This window comes from Cavia porcellus, unplaced genomic scaffold, assembly GCF_034190915.1.
Source record: "Cavia porcellus strain 051 isolate PalLab524CR breed Dunkin Hartley unplaced genomic scaffold, mCavPor4.1 scaffold_19, whole genome shotgun sequence".
Taxonomy (NCBI): Eukaryota; Metazoa; Chordata; class Mammalia; order Rodentia; family Caviidae; genus Cavia; species Cavia porcellus.
Genome location: NW_026947502.1, coordinates 67,380,373 through 67,399,190, shown reverse-complemented (window position 1 = coordinate 67,399,190; position 18,818 = coordinate 67,380,373). Strand labels below are relative to the sequence as shown.

At 48.2% G+C, this 18,818-nt stretch overlaps 1 protein-coding gene across 4 annotated transcripts in view; it reads right to left on the bottom strand.

The window, feature by feature from the left end:
- Positions 1-6,491: 6,491 nt before the first annotated feature.
- Positions 6,492-18,818, bottom strand: part of Il17ra (interleukin 17 receptor A) — a 28,012-nt gene continuing 15,685 nt past the window's right edge. The window contains exons 2-13 of one of the 4 annotated variants that reach the window (XM_063231337.1): positions 18,602-18,626; positions 17,502-17,648; positions 16,602-16,711; positions 15,285-15,411; positions 14,070-14,117; positions 13,460-13,623; positions 12,493-12,687; positions 11,823-11,907; positions 11,116-11,127; positions 10,807-10,908; positions 8,771-8,812; positions 6,492-8,328 (exon numbers count right to left, since the gene is read on the bottom strand). In XM_063231337.1, coding sequence (XP_063087407.1) covers positions 6,812-8,328; positions 8,771-8,812; positions 10,807-10,908; positions 11,116-11,127; positions 11,823-11,907; positions 12,493-12,687; positions 13,460-13,623; positions 14,070-14,117; positions 15,285-15,411; positions 16,602-16,711; positions 17,502-17,648; positions 18,602-18,626 — 2,574 coding nt within the window. In that variant the 3' untranslated portion in view covers positions 6,492-6,811. The remainder of the gene's footprint in view (positions 8,329-8,770; positions 8,813-10,806; positions 10,909-11,115; positions 11,128-11,822; positions 11,908-12,492; positions 12,688-13,459; positions 13,624-14,069; positions 14,118-15,284; positions 15,412-16,601; positions 16,712-17,501; positions 17,649-18,601; positions 18,627-18,818) is intronic. The other 3 variants (XM_005000932.4, XM_063231338.1, XM_003463751.5) reach the window with 3 other exon arrangements.

The following is an 18,818-nucleotide window of genomic DNA, read 5'->3' as shown; positions in this document are numbered from 1 at the left end:
ATCTATTCCATTGATCTTCGGCTCTGTTTTGATTCCAATACCATGTTGATTTTACTACTGTTGCTTTGTAGTATAACTTCAAGTCAGGGATTGTGATGCCTCCTGCTTTGTCTTTGCTGCTTAGAATTTCCTTTGCTATTCTAGGTCTCTTCTGGTTCCAGATGAAATTTAGGAGTGATTTCTCTAGATCTATAAGGTATGTTGACGGTATTTTTATTGGGATTGCATTGAATCTGTATAACAGTTTTGGGAGAATGGCCATTTTCATAATGTTTGTTCTTCCTATCCATGAGCAAGGGATGTTTTCCATTTTCTGAGATCATCTTCAGTTTCTTTTTTCAGTGTATTATAATTTTCACTGTATAAGTCTTTCACTTCTTTAGTAAGAGTAATTCCTAAATATTTCATTTTTTTGCTTGCTAATGTGAAGAGTGTAGTTTCTCTTATTTCCCTCTCTGTGATTTTGTTGTTCGTGTATAGGAATGCTATTGATTTCTGAGTATTGATTTTGTATCCAGCCACATTACTGAATTTATTTATTGTATCTAAGAGTCTTTCAATGGAGTTTAGGGGGTCTTCTATGTAGAGTATCATGTTATCAGCAAGCAATGATAATTTAACTTCTTCTTTTCCTATCTTTACCCTTTTATTTCTCTCTCTTGCCTAATTGCTCTGGCTAGTACTTCCAGTACTATATTAAATAAGAGTGGTGATAAAGGACATCCTTGTCTTGTGCCTGATTTTAAAGTAAAGGCTTTCAATTTTTGGCCATTTAGTATGATGCTGGCTGTTGGTTTGTCATAAATGGCCTTTATTATATTGAGGTAAAGACCATTTTTCCAATTTTCTGTAAAGTTCTTATCATGAATGAGTGTTGGACCTTATCGAAGGCTTTTTCTGCATCTATAGAAATGATCATGTGATTCTTATTTTTGGCTTTATTGATATGGTGGATTACATTTATTGATTTACGTATGTTGACTCATCCTTGCATTCCTGGGATGAATCCCACTTGGCCATGGTGTATAATCTTCTTGATGATTTGCTGCATCCTATTTGCCAGTATTTTATTGAGGATTTTTGCATCTGTGTTCATTAGGGAGATCAGTCTATAGTTCTCTTTTTTAGTTGGGTCTTTCTCAGGTTTTGGTACTAGAGTAATATTTGCTTCCAGGAATGACTTAGGAAGGATTGCTTCCCTTTCAATTTCATTGAATAGTTTGAGAGTGTCGGCATTAGGTCTTCTTTGTATTTCTTATAGAATTCTGCAGTGAATCCATCTGGGCCTGGGCTCTTCTTGGTGGGTAAGGACTTAATTACATTTTCTATTTCATTAACAGAGATTGGGTTATTCAACAGTTTTACATCCTCTTGATCTAGCTTTGGTATTTCATATGTTCCTAAGAATCTGTATATTTCTTCTGTGTTATCAAACTTTTGAGAGTAGAGGTTTTTGAAATAGGTGTTGATGATCTTCTGTATTTCCATTGGGTCTGTAGTGATTTCACCTTTTTCATTTCTTATTGCATGAATTTGAGCTTTTTCTTCCCTTTTTTTAATAAGGTTGGCTAGGGGCTTATCAATTTTATTTATTCTTTCAAAGAACCAACTCTTTGCTTCATTGATTCTTTGGATTGTTTTCTTAGTCTCTATTGCATTGATTTCTGCTCTGATTTTTATAATTTCCTCTCTTCTTTTGGGCTTTGGGCTTGACTTGCTCTTCTTTTTCTAGCTGTTTGAGGTGTAGCATTAAGTTATTTATTTGTATTCGTTCTGTTTTCCTGATGTGGGAACTCAGTGCAATAAATTTTCCTCTGAGGATGGCTTTCATTGCATCCCACAAATTCTGGTAAGTTGTATCTGCATTTTCATTTTCTTTTAGGTATTGTTTAAGTTCTTCTTCAATTTCTTCTGTGACCCACTGATTACTCAAGAGTGTGTTATTCAGTTTCCATGTGTTTGTGGGATTTAATTTCTAATTTCAGAGTGCTATGATCCGATAACATGCAAGGGATGATTTCAACTCTTTTTCATTTGTTTAAATATGTTCTGTGAGCTAATATATGGTCTATTTTAGAGAATGATCCATGTACTGCTGAAAAGAATGTGTATTCTGATGCTGTTGAGTGGAACATTCTGTATATGTCTATCAAATCCATTTGTTCGCAGGTGTGATTCAGTTCTTTTATTTCTTTGCTCATTTTCTGTCTGGTTGATCTGTCCTTTGGTGTCAATGGCGTATTAAGGTCTCCTGTTACAATTGTGTTACTGATAATTTGAGTTTTCATTTCTGTTAATAGTTGTTTTATATAACTGGGTGCTCTGGAGTTGGTGCATATATATTTAATATAGTTATCTCTTCCTCTTGGAGTTTTCCCCTTACAAGTATGTAGTGACCTTCTTTGTCCTTTATGGTCCTTGTTGGTTTAAAGTTCACTTTGTCTGCAAACAAAATGGCTACTCCTGCCTTTTTTTGGATTCCTGCTGCATGAAGTATTGTTTTCCATCCTTTGACTTTCAGTCTGTGAGTATCCTTCTGGGTTAGATGGGTTTCCTGTAAACAGCATATGGTTGGATTTTGTTTCTTCATCCATTCTGCTAGTCTGTTTCTTTTGATTGGTGCATTGAGACCATTTACATTAATGGTTGTTACTGTTAAATGCTGGTTTATTGTTGACATGTTATCTCTCTGCTGTTTCATCTTTATCTTTCTGTTCTGTTTAATTATCTGCTTTGCTTAGTGGTTTTTTTCCTTTGTGTATCTAAACTGTCTTTCAATATTTTTTGCAGGGTTGGTTTGGAATTCATGAAGTTCACCATCAATTTTGACTGATAGTTTTTCAGGATACATCAGTCTAGGTTGGAAATCATTTTGCTTTAAGATCTGGAATACTTCACTCCATGCTCTTCTTGACTTTATTGTTTGTGCTGAGAAGTCTGCTGTGATTCTGATAGGTTTTCCTTTATAAGTGATCTGTCTTTTCTCTCTGACAGCCTTTAATAATCTATTCTTGTGTTGGATTTCTGGGATGGTGATTATTATATGTCTGGGTGTAGTTTTATTTTGGTTATGACTATTTGGAGTTCTATATGCTTCACTGATCCTGATGTCGGTTTATGATCTCATGCTTGGGAAATTTTCAGCTATTACTTCTCTAAATATCCTCTTGACATCCTTTATGTTGTCTACTTCTTTTTCATTAATCCCTGTCATTCTTACGTTATTTTTCTTTGCATCATCTTGCAGTTGTTGAATTGTTGTTTCCTGATTCCTTGTTATTTTTAAAAGATCTTTCCTTTCCTGTTCACTAGCTGCAATCTTGTCTTCAAGGTCTGAAATTCTATCTTCACTTTCATTAAGGCAGTTTTTACAACTTTCAGTGGAGTTTTTTATTTCCTGTATATCTCTGTGCATCTGCATTATGTATTCTGTTTGTTTCTTATATTGCTCATCTAGGGATTCTATCTTTTTGTTTAGTTCCTCCAATTTTTTATCTGTGTTTTCTTTAGATATATTCAGAATCTCTTTCATTTCTTTTATCATTTCTTCTTTTACCTGGGAGATTATTTCGAGCTTGAATTTCTTTAAAGCTTCTTGGAGTTGCTTGTTAATTTCAGTAGCTATGTGTCTGATATTTGAGGTGAATGGCATATATTTTTTTCTACATACATTGCTCCTAGGGTTTCTTGAGATGGGCTGGAGGTTTGAGGTTGTAATTTGGTCTTTCGTTTTTGTCATTTTCCTATATTTCTGCGTTTCAAGTGTTATTTGAAAGCTTCCTCAGGATCTGTTGGAAATCCCCTTCTATGTTTGCAGCTACTGAGACTCTGGCACCAGACTACCCCAAGTCACTGGGCCTGCAGAACCAATGGCCCTCCTCTGCCTGCTCAGAACTCCGCAGTTCCAGACAAGCTGGGCCTCAGGGACACTGTGCACCCACCTGCCCGTTGGAAGCTCCACAGCTCTCCAATCGCAGCCAGGATGTGGAGGCAGATGTAGACGCCTCAAACCCACCTCTCCACTTCACTGCACCTGGAAGCCTGGAGGGACCCAAACAGTCTGGGCTCTGGGCAGAGTGCGCTGAACACTCACCACAGGCTGCAGGGCCTCCGGAACCCGCGATGCTCCACTGCCCGCCTAGACATCCACAGTCCTCCAGACACACGGGGAGGCCGATGCAGGCGCCCCAGACCTGCCCAGCCCCTCCTCTGCACACCGATGGCTAGGTGCGGGAGGCCTCGGTATATTTTCAATTCTTCTGGAAAGACAGCCAGAAGGGGAATAGCTGGGTCAAATGGGACCTCTAATCCTAGGGTTTTTTTTTTTTTTTTTAAGGAATCTCCACAGTAATATCCACAGTGGTTGCACCAGTCTGCATTCCTACCAACAGTGGAGAAGGGCTCCTTTTTACTGACAGCCCTGCCAGCATTTATTATTAAATGATTTGGGGCTGGTATTTTTGATCTTTAATTCTGAAGACTATTTCCAGGTAGATCTTATTTTGAGGAAAATATGATTGACCTCCAGTAATGTGTGACTCAAAATAACTTCTAGAAATTTTCACCTAGTCGGCATGGTATGCATGGGTGTAATGCCAGCACTCTAGGAGACTGAGGCAGGAGAATTGCAAGTTCGTGACATTGAGGCCCTGTCTCAAAATATAAAATAAAAAAGGGCTGGGGATGCAGCTCAGTGTGAAGGCCCTGGGCTCAATCTCAGTTTTGCAGTGGGGGAGGGAATAGAGAAATTTTTTCCAAACTTTTGTGTGTATATAATGGGGATTGAACTCAGGGTCTTTGTACTAAGCTACATTCCCAGCCCTTATTTTTCAGATTTTGAGATGGGGTCTCACTAAATTGCCCAGGCTGGAATCAAACTTGTGATCCTCCCATCTGAGCCTCCCAGAGTACTGGGATTACAGGCTCCCACACCTGGGAACTTTATTCTTTGAGACTGATCTCACTGTGTAGTTCAGACTGGCCTTAAAATCACTGTGCAGCCCAGGCTGGCCTCAAACCCTCACAGTGCTTTTCCTGTGCCAGCCTCCCGAGTGCTGGAGTTACAGGCCCACACCAGCATGCCCACTGGCACTTTATTCACTGACAGTTTCTATATGCCTCTGTGTGTACACACGCATGCCTATGCACACCAACCCCGCTGTATTTGCCTTCTCCCGTATCTCAAGGTCCTTCCCTCATTGCTAAAGCTTAGAAGGAAAGTTAAGGAGCACTGCACAAGCAAAGAACAGGCTACCCGTCCCCTGTACAGGTTCTTTAGCCCCTTCAGAGAGAAGCAAGCCTTCAGGAGGAAGTGCCCTGGGCAACTGAAGGCAGATGTCCTGTGTCCCGGGTGAATGATCTGGGGATGACAGTGCACAAGGTATGCACCACTGTTGCCCCTGATAGATGAGTTTTGAAATTTTGTTCTAGTTTTTTTTTTTCCTTTTTATCCTTGAATAGAATGGATTTGAAAAAAAAAAAAAATCAAACTGCACCTACATGTTAAAACAAAAAACAAAAAAACAAAAAAAACTGTCCTGGGCAGGCCCTCCAGGAAGAGCTGCTTCACACTTGGCCTAGGGTCTTTCTCAAATGTTGTCTTGAGCCTCAGGCCTTTAAATATTAGTGGCCCACTTTCTTCTGCCCCCCACAGGGCCTGTCCAGGTTGGCACTGTCCCCACCTCTGCCGTTCCTGCAGTCCTTCACTTCAGTCTGTCCCAGGATCCCAGATTCCAGGGCCCAAGGCAGGCAGCCTGAGGAACCCTACATCTACAGTAGCTTTCCTGTTACTGCCTGCTGCACCTGAGCTCAGAATTTCTTCTGCTCTGCTGAACACGGTTAGCTTTGCCGTCACATATTTCTCCTGCCCCTTTCCAACAGTGATACGGGATGATCTCCAGCAGGGCAGCGACTCACCTTATGAAGGCTATGCCCAGCGGGCCTCACAGGTCATGGTGCTGGCTCCTTGGGGGCTGGCACTCTCAGCCCCCAAGGCTTCTCCCAGCCTAAGCTCTGGCTTCTTCCCCATCTGTAACCTCTCTCCTTCCATTCCAGCTTCCCCTCCCTTTAGGAGCCATGATCCTGCAACCTGGGACCCTAGCTTCCTCTGATCCCACACCTCTTGTCCAGGAGGAACTTATCCTGAGTGTCCTCAAGGCTGGGCCTATTCAGCCTGTCTTGCGTGACTCACGTTTGCTGTGTCATTCTCAATGGATGTTACAGTCCTTGATGGCCAAGCCTTGCCAAGTACAATTTATTCTTGTATTCCAAGTGCCTAACACAGTGGTGGTGAACCGATGGCATGTGTGCCACAGTGGACTGTCTGTGTCACTGAAAGCTCTAAAAGGTTTGACATCACTGGTGTAACGCAGAGTAGGTACAAAACTAATAGCCCTCAACTCCTGGGAGAAGGCTATGGCTTCACATAGGGACACAGGTGACCAGATAGTTACACAAAGCAAAGTTAAAGAGAAGAGGCCAGGGACCACAGCTAGGAAGTATTCATTTTATTTTACTGACTTTTTTCTGGTACCAGGGATTGACCTCATGAGCTCATGCTTACCAGGCAGGTGCTTATGCTGTGGAGCTAAATCCCCAGCCCACTGACTTATTTTTGAGACAGGTCTCCCGATGTTACCTGGCTAAACTGAAGCATGCTTACTACCTCAGACTCCCAAACAATTGGGAATATAGGCATGGGTCATTGCACCCTGCTAAGATGTCTACACTTCGAAAATAAATATATACATATACACACTCATGCACACTCCTGTGTACATGTACACTGTCTCCAGGCCCAGGACCAGGAGGCCTAAGAGGGGGACTGTCCACCTGCAGTTGGCCTCTCTGATCCTCTGCTGTCCCAGCCAGAGTTCTTCTGGAGCTCTTGGAAGAAAAGCTGCTGCTGGAGGCTTCTCAGAGTCTGCAGATCCTCAGGAGACAGTTGCTCACCTGTCTTCCGCAGGTCCTGATCTTCCTCCTCCTCCTCTTCCATTTCTACAGGTCCATCTGGGGGCTGCGGGGAGCTCCTGGAGATATAGCCTTGGTCAGACTGCACCGACTGCCGCTGCTCCTCCTCATAATGTGTGCAGGGGTCCTTGAGGACCGCGATAGCTTCCTCCCAACCCTCATGGGCCCGGCTGCTCAGACTCTGCTGCAGGAGTGAGAACATCAGGCCTTCCAGCTGCTCCCTCCCATCACCCAGGTGCTCTGGTGATGCCACTGGAGTGCTGCAGAGGGGTGAGTCCTCGGGGTCCACGGGTAGGAAGAGGACACTGTTCCGCCGTGGGCTGCTGCCCCCCAGCAGAGGGCAGGCCTCACCTTCTACGACCACCAGCCGGTTGGCTGTGCTGCTCCCAACAACGCGCTGGGCTGGTTTCACTGCGTGAGCCACAGGGACCTGTTCCACGGGCAGCACCAGGGCCCTCAGGGCCCCAGCCTCAAGCTCCCCCAGAGGCTGCAGCTGCAGCTTTGATGGTCCTCTTCCTTCCTCTCGGAGGCACACATCTACCAGCTGACAGCCCTTGGGGGCAGGTTCCCTCACCAGGGGCTTCTGCCTGACAATTCTTTCCCCTGGTGGCAGCAGTGGGTCTTCAAATACTTCTTCATCCAGGGACGAGAGGTCCTGGTCATGGGTTGAGCGAAGGCTCTCACGCTCAAACCAGTCGGGGCACTGGATTTGCCACTGCTGGAACCTTTCCACGGCCCCCCTGAGCTGCCTGCCGCTGGGGCTTTGCAGGTAGCTGTCTTCTGCCAGCTCCCTGACACGGCACATCTGGCCAGGCTCAAACATCTCCAGGTCCTGGATGCGGAAGTATACTTCCTCAAACTTGTCCATGAGAGGGTACCTTGGGGTGATGTTGAAGAGGTCAGGGATATCGTCCTCGCTGCTGATGCCCGTGAAGTAGCAGATGACGTAGGTGCCGAAGGAGGCTGGCTTCTTGAAGTCAGGCAGGATCATGTTCATGGCCGCTGTGAAAAGGTCCCCAGTGGGCTTCTGGTGGTCACACCGCAGCTGGACGGCAGCTTCCTCCCAGCCCAGGATAGCCTGCCACTTGGCCTGGGTGCCTCGGGAACATAGGATGATGATTTTGGAGTTGCTCTCCATCATTTCCTGCTTCTGGCGGCCTACCCAGGTCATCACCCCCACCTCTGAGATGACCTGCTCTTCCAGGAGGTCAAGAGCCACTTCAGTGCCACAGGTGGTGAGCAGGAACTGGGCGAACTTCAAGACTACATCTACATAGAGAGGGTGGTCAGCTGAGTAGACAATCCAGACCTTCCTGGGCTTCAGCGGTGGGGGGCTCAGGGCAGCTGCTGGCAGGACATCTAGGGGAAACAAGGGGAGTGAAGTCACACACAGGCAGGCTGTGTGCCCTGCCTGATAGCCTGAGGAGCTGAAACCAGACTTGGAGCCTGGGGAGAAACAGGTTTGGCCTCATGTGAAAAAGGATCTCTCTTGCACATTCCTTTGTGCCTATACTTCAGTCACTTTAATTGCAAAAAGAAAAAAAGTAAGACCTGCCGGCAGAATAGAAATATCTGCTGGGAAGGACTTTTTAAATTTAAATATGCTACCCTCACCTTGCTCTCCTTAGATATCTGAGTAACTGAACCATGGTATACCATGACACCCTGAAAGCCCTCTCTGTGACTGCTGGGGGAAGGTACTGAAGAGTGGTCGCTTGGAGGGACCCACTCACCTATCTTGAGAACCCACCACCCACCTTTAAAAACAGATACAAGAGCAAACAAGCCCAGAGATACTGACCAGTGCCTTTGGTGCCATCATCGGACTTCTCACGATGAGACCCTAAAAGGGAAAGGTGTTAGAGTGGTTCTCCTGAAGGAGGACAGGACCTGCTAAGTGTCCAGGCCAGGGACAAGGGGCTGCTCTCTGGTCACGGAAGGGTTCTAGGCCTCTGCAGGCATGTGCTTTGGGTCTGCTATGACCAGCTGCATGGCCTGGGCAGGTGACTATTGTGTCGGAGATGCAGCTTTTCCTCCGTAAAGTGAGTCTGGGGAAGCATCCGCTAAGACCAAACACAGGAAGGGCCCTGCATACCTCATGGACTGGGTCCCCATGATTATTGTGTGGCACTGACCCACCTGGGCCCCAGGTTAGCGCTGCAGGTTCTTCCATGGCCCTTGGCCACAGCCCCTGGCCTGCCAGTAGTTTGGATTCTGTGAACAGACTACAGCTGAGGGAAAGCTCGCCCCTGGAAGTGTCCATGTGGGACACAGACAGCTTACAACACCTCTCTCTGCAGCCCTTTTGGGACATTTACGACACTTCCTCCGGGTACTTCTGAGGTGAGGCAAGGGAAACCCACACACTTAGGCAACTATTCTTGCAGACATGTGATGAAAAACTGTGTGGGGAGTTAACTCCTCAGTGACAGTTAGGATACACAGAATTCATGGGTGACTAAGACAGAGGTCTGTCTGTCAGATGGTTTCTGTGGCACTAGGGACGGAATCCAGGGCCCTGTGCACACTAAGCAAGTGGTCTACTGCTACATGACAGTCCTGGCCCTAAGCAGAAGATTGAAAACCTTAATTTTAAGTCTCACCCTTTGGGCCTTTTCTAAGACTGCTAGGACAACCACTAAGTAAGTGGTGGGATGGCCGGGTATGGTGGTGTGCACCGTTATCCCAGCACTCTGGGAGCTAAGGCAGGGGGGCCACAAGTTCAAGCCCAACCCAGACAACTGACCAATTTAGTGAGATCCTATCTCAAAAAATATATATATAAATAAAAAAAGGTACGTGTGTGGCTACTGGGAATGCAGCGTGTGAAGACCCTAGATTCAATCTCCAGTATAGGAAAAAACAAAACGTGAGGTGCCCTTGCCTTCACCCTGAGGTGTGGAGCAACTCAGCGGGTAGCTCAGTGGCAGAGCACTTGCCTGGCATGCAGAGAGTCCTGGGTTCAACCCCAGCACTGGAAAACAGAGAAGAGTGCAGGAACAGAAGAACCTTATAGCTTGTAAAGTACTAACTAAGATGCTATTTGCCCCTTCCAATAATCCCCTGGACACAACAAAGATCCCAGCTTCCCAGATAACTGAAGATGCAGCCTGGAGCAGGGAAGGACTGAATGCCTTAAGCTGAGGACTCTTGCTGTTCTTGCTGACCAGAAGCTGGCCAGTGGAGGGGAAAAGAGAGAAGGAACTGACACTAACTAAAGCCAGTGAGGCTGAGAGGAGGTCTATTACTGAAAGGTCAGGGTCCAGAGCCTGAGCCTATCACATCCTGCTGTTTCTTGTTTTTTCCCTGACCTCACGCATACAGGTCTGGGGGCTACAGGATGGGAGTGGTCCAGCCTGCTCCATGTGTGACAGATCAATGGGTCCTGATTCAGGGAAATCCCCTCTGGCTCCTTTCAATCTGTTGACTTTAATGCTGCACTAATTTTAACAGCAATAGTTGGCTGACAGCTACTAAGCACACATCACATCTGACTTCCACGCTACAAATTTACGTACATTATCGCTCTCAACCCTTAGCGAGAGTGGATAACGTGGATATCATTGGAATTTTACATGGGACACATCCCAGGCTGTGGGAATTAAACACGTCCAGGTACCCTGCTGGCAGCTGGTCTTGGGAGTCTGAGTCGGTCTGACCCAGGTTTGAGGCTCCTGACAACTAAGCACCTAGTGTGGGTGACACCACGGGGCTGGCCTTGTGGGTACCCTCTGAGCACAGGTATGGCAACGATCCAGGGGTGGGACTGGAGCAGGAGCGGGGAGGGGGGAGAGTGAGAAACAGGGTGTCCCTAAGCCCAGAGCCACCGGCCCTTACCTGGCAGCCTCCATGTGAGGCACAGGGTCATCAGGATGACTGAGCCCACCAGCAGGATGGAGACGCCCGTGATGAAGATGTATCCCCAGAGGGGTATGTGATCTGTGGGGCAGAGCAGCATGAGAGATGGACAGGGCCAACCTTGCTCTCTCCACGCCCTGCTCCCCTCTCCCCACTCCGGACTCTGGCCTCTAGCCTGCATCTAACTCTGATGATCTCACTTCCACTGACTGGGCTGCCGGCTCTGTCTCCTGGTTCAGTTGGGAACTCCTGTGGGCCCTGACACTGGTGAAGGAGATCTGTACTTACCTGCAATGAAGTCTGTAAGGAGGACAAAGGGAGAGAGAGAAATGGATTATTCTTCATTATTAGCAGTTATGCGAAAACTCATCACTGACCACTGATGGCTACTGGGGCTATAGCGACCTTGACCCTGCACCCCGCACTTCAGATATGGGCCACACATGATGTGACCGCCTGTTCTAGCACCTTCAGTGGTTGGTCTAAGAGCTGCGTCTCCTCCTGCTCAGGAGCTGGGTTCACTTCCAGCCCCAAGCCACACTTGCTGGTCTTATCAGTGTGTCGCAAGAGCTTCGTTGAACTAGGACCAAGTGGCTCTGCAGAGGTCAGTGGCAGCCAGGGGAAAGGAGCTGGCTATTGCACCCGACCGACAGAAATCTGAGGCCTTGCTGCATCCTTGGTGTGTGACCTTGGACAAGTGTTAAACAGGCCTCAGTCTGCTCTTCTGTGGACCTAGGGTGGAGCAGTCTCCACTTCACAGTACTGTGACTCAGCTTGAGAGTTAAGTGTGGTTCTACACAACCCTACTTCCTAATCAAGGTGGAGTACTCTGCCCAAGGCGGCACAGCTGTGGAAGGCAATCAGGAGTCCAACCCAGGGGTGTGACTCTGAACTCTGCTTCAGGCATGAATCCAAGTTAAAAGAATTCCTCTCGCCCATTCCTAGGACCAGCGCAGGCTTCAGCTCAGTGCTCACCTGAGTCATGCCCTACCTACCTGGGGTCGGCGGCACTTTTGGGCAGGAGACAGTCACAGAGTATCTGAGACAGTCATTCAGGCAGGTGCTGAAGAAAGGCTGGACCTGTGAGGGCAGAGGAGGCTCAGGGAAAAGGGGCTCTGAGAGGGAGGTAGAGACACATCCATTCACGGGCCTAGAGGCAATTTATTAGGAGTACATCCTGGGTGGCCAGGCCAGGGTGGCCACACAGCTGTTGAGCTGGGCCTGGTGGTGTGTGCCTATACTCCTGGTTGCTTGGCAGGCTGAGGCAGGAGGATTACGTGAGGCAGAGTTTAAGACCAGACCGGGGAACATAGTGAGATGCCTCTTAAAAATACAAAGGCAGACTTCCATATGGTTGAGGGCACAGGTCTCTCATGGGTGAAAAGGGATTAAAAGAGCTCTATGTGGGGCTGGGGATTTAGCTCAGCAGCATAAGCACCTGCCTTGCAAGCAGGCAGTCGTGAGTTTGATCCCCGGTACCAATAAAAATGAAAAAAACAAACAAAAAAAAGAGCTCTACGTAAGTGAGGTTGGAGAATGGGGAGAAGGCCCAGAAAGCGAATGGCCAGCCAGGAAATCCCAGGGTGTGTGGAGACAGCTCAGCCCGCTAGGGTTGCACATGCTGTCCCACGGCTGTCCCACTCTGCCCATGCCGTGCCTGCCTACCTGCACTTGGTGGCGACAGCACCAGTCGGAGTGGGGAATGGGGAAAGTAACGTTGGTCCGCTGATGGAAGTTTTCTTCTCCGGGCTGGAGAGGAAAGGGTGGAGATGCGGGCTGAGTAAGAACTTCCGGCAGCACATCCACGATGCTGCTGCTGGGGGACCTGAGCCTCTGTGCACCAGCGCAACCCGCAGAAGACTAGAGGGAAGAATGCTTTTGAGACTTCTGCAGGGTGACTGGCTTTTGTCAGGTCACAGGCTCATCCAGTAACCGGTCACTTTCCCTTGGCTTTCACTGCTGGGGACTAAGGGCACACATCTGTGTTCACACCCTGCGGGCGTGCAGAACCAGCGGCACATTTCCTGTACTAACCTGGCTGCATCATATGTCTCACCTTTATCTCCGCTTGGTCTTAATCTCTACATTTCTTTCTTTTTTAAATCTTCAAATCCCTTTTGGAATAAAGTGAACAAGGCCAAACAAAAGGAGATCGGGGAGCATGTGGGGGAGGGAGGAACAAAAGGACTGAGGTGGTGGGCCGGGCACAATCAACTATTTCATCAGCTAGAGACTCAAGTATAAGACAGAGTCCCATGTCTCAGCAGGAGGGAGGAGGAAAGAACTGTCTGCCGATGAGCCTGACGCTCTGAGCTCATGGCAACGTGGTTCTGCTGGGACCAGCACAGAGCGGGTCTGAGGCTTCTACAGGGGCTTCGAACTGTGGCAGGGAAGTTGAGGAAGTGGTAGAGAATCTGGGAGTGGTGGTGCATACCCGTAGCACCAGTGCTCAGGAGGCTGAGGCAGGAGAGATGCAGGTCTGAGGCTGACCTAGGCAACTCAGTGATACTGAACCTCAAAATTAAATAAAAAAGGAGAGAGAAAGGAAGTGAAGAAGAGAGAAAGAAAAGGCAGATTGAGAAGGGAAGGAGGAGGGACAGTAGAAAGGAAGGAATGGGTGGCAGAGACTTACCGCCGGTATTTGAAGGACACTCTCAAAGCAGCTGAGGTTCTCCACGTGTGGAAAGCTGCTGAGCAGGATCTGGTAGTGGGTGGATTCGTTCCACAGGGTGAAGCTCACCCGAAGCTGCTCAGCCTCGCATTTGTCCACAGTGATGTTGGGGTCCCACAGGCTGCCTGCGAGGGCACAGACACTGGCTGGGAATGAGGAGGGGCACGTGCCCGTGTATGTATGTACGTGTGTGTGTGTGCGCACGCCCGCACGTGTGTGTGTCTGTGTATACCCACCTGGCCCTGCTCAGGTACATGGCTTGCCCTGGTGCCCTGTGCCCTGGGGACTAAGGGCACAGATCTGTGTTCACACCTGGCAGGTGTACAGAACCAACAGCACGTTCTCTGTACTAATCTGGCTGCATGTTATATCTCATGTTCATCTTCCCTTGGTCTTTTTTCTTTTCTTCAGCACTAGGGATTGAAATCGCAACCTCACACTTGCCAGGCAGGGACTTGTGCCATGGAGCTAAATCCCTGGCCTTTCCCCTTGGGTTTTAATCTCTACGTTTCTTTCTTTTTTAAAATGTTTGCCCTGTGCCCTGGGTGCAGTTCTCCTGCTGGCCAGTTACCTGAGCTCAGACAAAGCGTGGTCATCTTCATCTCAGGATCCTTGCAGTCTGCCAGCCCAAAAGAAAAAGACATCATTAGGCCGCTGCCTTGGGAAGCTGTTTTTCCAGGCTGCTGACCCTGGGAGCCGCAGTCCCTTTCCTCCTGGGCAGCCTGTTCTAATGGCCCCTTTACAGTGTGATCCAGGGCTGGACTGCTGCCGCTGGGCCACTGGGTTGGGGCAGCCTGGCTACCTCTGCCCTCCTGTGTGAGGACACCCGTGTATGTGCACATTTGCACGTGTGTGCTTTGCAATGAAGAAAGTCTTGAGCTTGGCAGTTGAACACTTGTGAAGGATACACAAAGCCCTTACCAGTTCCACCTTGCACCAGAAAACAAAACGAGAAATAACCAGCACTTCCTGCACACCATATTCAAGGTACTCTGTGAGATTCTGGACATTACACAAATGGATGGGAGGCCAGACCTTGTCCATAGGGGATGGATCAGACAAAGCTGGCTCTGAACAATGAGAAATGCTGGCTCTTGTAATTTTCCACAAAAGCCTGTGCTGTGTTTCTCAGATGTAGTGTGCACTTTTATCTTCGCTTTTACCCTCTTTTTTTTTTACTCTGCCCAAGTCCATTCTGCAGAGCCAGTTTCACCCCTGCTCTTCACTTTTACTCTTTTAAATAAATTTTGCAAAAACAAACACACAAAACCAAACCAATACAAGAAATCTTGCAGGCAATGGCTAAGACTCTGGGGACAGCGGAGGGGTGGGAGGTGTACATAAATCAGGTGACGTGTTAGAGGATAAACTGGGCAGCAGTCACGGGCAGGATGGGTTGGTGCGGAAGCAGGAGAGAGTAGGATGCATGCGATGGGTGTTGGGTAAGTGTGGGTGGATGCGGGGGGGGGGGGGGGAGTAAGGAAGAATGTGTGGAGGCTAAGCACAGGCCTGCAATCTTCCCTGACACTTCCTGGGCTGAGACAGATGGAGATGCCTGGCTCCCACCAAACTCCAAGGACCCGGGCCCATCTCCTGTGCTGTGCTACTGGAGAGCAGGCTGTGTAAGGAGCCCACAGCTTTACACCAACGGCTCCCATGTCTTGGCATCTGTGCTCCCTACCGGCACCATGCCAGGCCATGGTAACCGTCGTTGAGCGAGCAGCACCACTGGTTTCTTCCCCCAGACCTGAGCACAGCAGGGCGAGGGGTTAGAGGATGTGCTTACCAGGCACGAGAACATTCCTGGACAGGTGGTTTGGGTCCCCATCAGGGATGGGCTTGGGCAGGTGGTGAACAGTCACCTCGTATTCCTGGCCAGGATCAACCACGAAGTGGTCAAAGGTAAAATACCACTGAAGAAAAGGGAGAAAGGGACATTGGAAGAGTCACACATATCCCTGTGTCACCCACACCTGTGTGCAAAGAACCTTATTGCCATCAGTTCTCCCCAGATCAATCAAAATGAGAATAAGGCAACCACCACAACAGAATCTGCAATCGGGACACAATATCTTTATCCTGTTTCCTCTGCTCTTCCTGCTTTTTTTCCCTCTCCATTAGATAATCTAGATTTGGCCTCCTTGGTAGAGAGCACTGTCACATGCAAAGCGGGGTGAGCATGGAGGTGGTGTAACTGCTTTGCAAGCTCTGGTTTGATCCCTAGCACCCCCACTTCCCCTCTCCATCAGCCCTGTGCAGTTCCAGAACAACGAGGAGTAAGAGGCCGGAGCTGGGAGGCCTGGGACAAAAGAGGCAGCAAAAACGCCTTGTGAAATGACTTCCTTCTTACAGAGCACAGCTGGTGGATGTAACTTGTCCTGTTTGTCTGCCTTCCTGCCTGTCTGTTTTTGCGGTACTGAGGACGGAACCCAAGGCCTCCTATGCTCCTTGGCCAGCCCTCTGCCACTGAACCACACCAAGACCCTAACTTGCTTTGCAGCTTCTATTTGCAGATTTAAACAAGTGGTTTTCAAACTAGCTCAGGCATCAGAATCACCCAGAGGGCATTAAACACCAATTGCTGGGCCCCACCCTCTGGTTTCTGGTTCCGGAGGTGTTGGGTAGGGCCTGGAAATAACCATTTCTAACAAATTCACAGGTGATGTTGGTGGGTCAAGGGACAGACTTTGGGAATTACTGTTTCAACTAACTAAAGAATCAACATTTTACCCACTAGTGCTAGCAGCCACAAGCAAGCCTACACTGTCCAGGACCCTGCTCACAGCAGGTCGTTGGCTTGAATGAAGTTTTTTCTTCCTGTAAGAAGGAACAGCTAAAGGCTGGGGTACAGTGGCTCTGAGGTCTGGGTTCCATCCCCAGGACTGGGGGAAAAATAGCTAGGTATAGAGGGAAAAGCAAGGGTGGGGTATTTGGACTCTCAATGTAGCAGACACACCCCGTCCCCTTGGGGGCAACCACCTTAAATTCTTCAGACTCTCAATACCTCTGTGTCTTGAGCATTCTCAGTTAAGATCCCAGTCTGGGGACAAGTCTACACTGGCCATCAGTGAAGGAACACAATCTTTCCGGAGTTGTGTCTTACCCGCTTGAAGTGATTCAGTTTGGTCAGAAACTTAAACTCAACACACAAACGTTCATTGGTGTCCAGCTGCAGGATGGACAGCTCGGCACCCTCAAGGAACAGGATGCTGGCTGCGGTGGAGAGGAAGAGGAGACAAGTCACTTGGCTCCCGGGTGTGCCACTTCCCCATCTGTTGTGCTTACTCACTTCTGAAAGCAGCTCTGCTCATCTTACCTAACTCCCCACTTCCTGCTCCCTTTGCCTCACTCCTGGCCTCAGCCTGCTGCTCTGAAGACAGTTGTCCCCAGCTGGAGGACACTTTCCCCTGGGCCAGCAGCAGAAGCTTTGCGAACTTGTGGCTAGGGTGCTGGCCGCACAGCATGGCCTCACATGTGACCAGCCCATCATTATTGCAGAGGTTATAGTGGCCAGCCCTAGGCACAAGGACTGGGGACTTAGAGGACAGACTACAGCCTGCTCACAGACCTAGGGCTGGCTCTGTTTAACTTCGATCTTCCTAATTCTATAATTAAATTCCTGGTCCTCGAGGAAGCTTGGGAGAATTTTATAAAGTACCAGCTCCAGTAAAGAGCAGGGTGGCAAATGTATTACAATTTTTCTAGTAAATATTTGGAATTATTATAAAATTAACCACTTGCTCCCTCATTTCCCAGGGTAATATAAATCCTGGGCAAAAGAAAGGCCTTCATAAAGGCTAGTGTGGTAAGAAGCTGCTAAAATACTGATTAAGTATTAACTGAATGCAATGAGGGGTCTTTCTGGCACCAAATGTGAGCGCTCACGTCTGAGCACAGGTTTGGGCCTCCCCCACTGAGCTTGAGTGGGAGGCCCAGTGGTCTGGACTGTGGATGCATGAGGAGGTAGCGGGGCTCCCCAGGACCTGGCTGGGTACCCACTTACCATCTGTCTGCAGGGTCCACTTAATGTGTACCACAGGGACCAGGTCTCCATGCTTCATGTGCGTAAGACGAATCTGGACCTGGACATTCTTTGGGGAGGAGGGCGTCAGGTTTCGAGGGTGGATCCAGGTGTCATCCAGGCAGGTGCCTGGCAGCCAGAGAAAGGCAACAATCACAGACGTGCAGAGGAGACCCTTCAGTGACCCTCAGGGGTCCTTGTGACCCCCAGAAGCTCCTAACACCTGCTGCCCTGAGAACTCTTTCATAATGCTGATCTGAGGTCACTGCCAAGATCAGAGTCTAAAGGGCATTTTGGGAGGTGGTTTTTTTTTTTGGTAATGGGGATCAAACTCATGACCTCATACTTTCCAGGCAGGCACTTATGCTGCTGAGCCAAATCCCCAGTCCAGGAAGTGGATTTTGAGATGAGGCGGTCGGGACTGGGGATTTAGCTCAGAGGCAGAAGCGCCTGCCTGGCAAGCAGTAGGTTGTGAGTTTGATCCCTGGTACAAAAAAAAAAAAAAAAAGAGAGAGAGATGAGGCAGTCACTGAAAATGGGTCCAAGGAGGATGGGGCAGGAATCAGAGCGAGCGACTTTATTTTTATATGTCAGGGTCTTTAATTAATACAGACTTGTGGTGTCTGCCCCTTCCTTGAATTATGCAATCAAAGGGGCTGGGAGATACAGAGCTTGTCTATCATGTGCAAGGGCCTAGGTTCAAATTCTTTGCATGAAAGAAAACAAAACTCCCTCCCCCCTGCCAAAAAAAATTAACTCCAAGCCAAACTCCAACATTATAGATATCTCATTCTACAGACAAGCAGTGGCAGGTCAGATTGTACTATAGATATGGGAGTGCAGCACACCAGAGAAAACTGTCAGAATGAAACTCCGATTCCTGTCTCCTGACTTCTGCATGAGCATTTTCCACAGGAGAGGCAGGTGCCTACGTCTGAGATTTGCCTGTTGATGGTGACAGCCCATGATCTCAACTTGGAACAAGGGGGCAGAGCTTCTGCAGAAATCAGCATGAGCTTATTGCTTCATTAACAGAACAAGAAGTGGAACAAGCAAACAAACAACAACAAAAAAAGACTTACTATTCTTGACTGTGCAGTTTAACCCCTGTGGGAAGAAAGAGAGTGGTAATTACAGCGAGAAACAACTTTAATCTACAGGCTGGTTCCAGACACCTTCCCCAGGTTCTTGTGCGAGAATGGAAAGTACACAGCACACCCTCTGCACTTCTGGGGGCCCATTTTCAGTGTGTGGGGGTACATCTTCTTACAAAAGGAGCATAGTGCATGGTCAAATGGA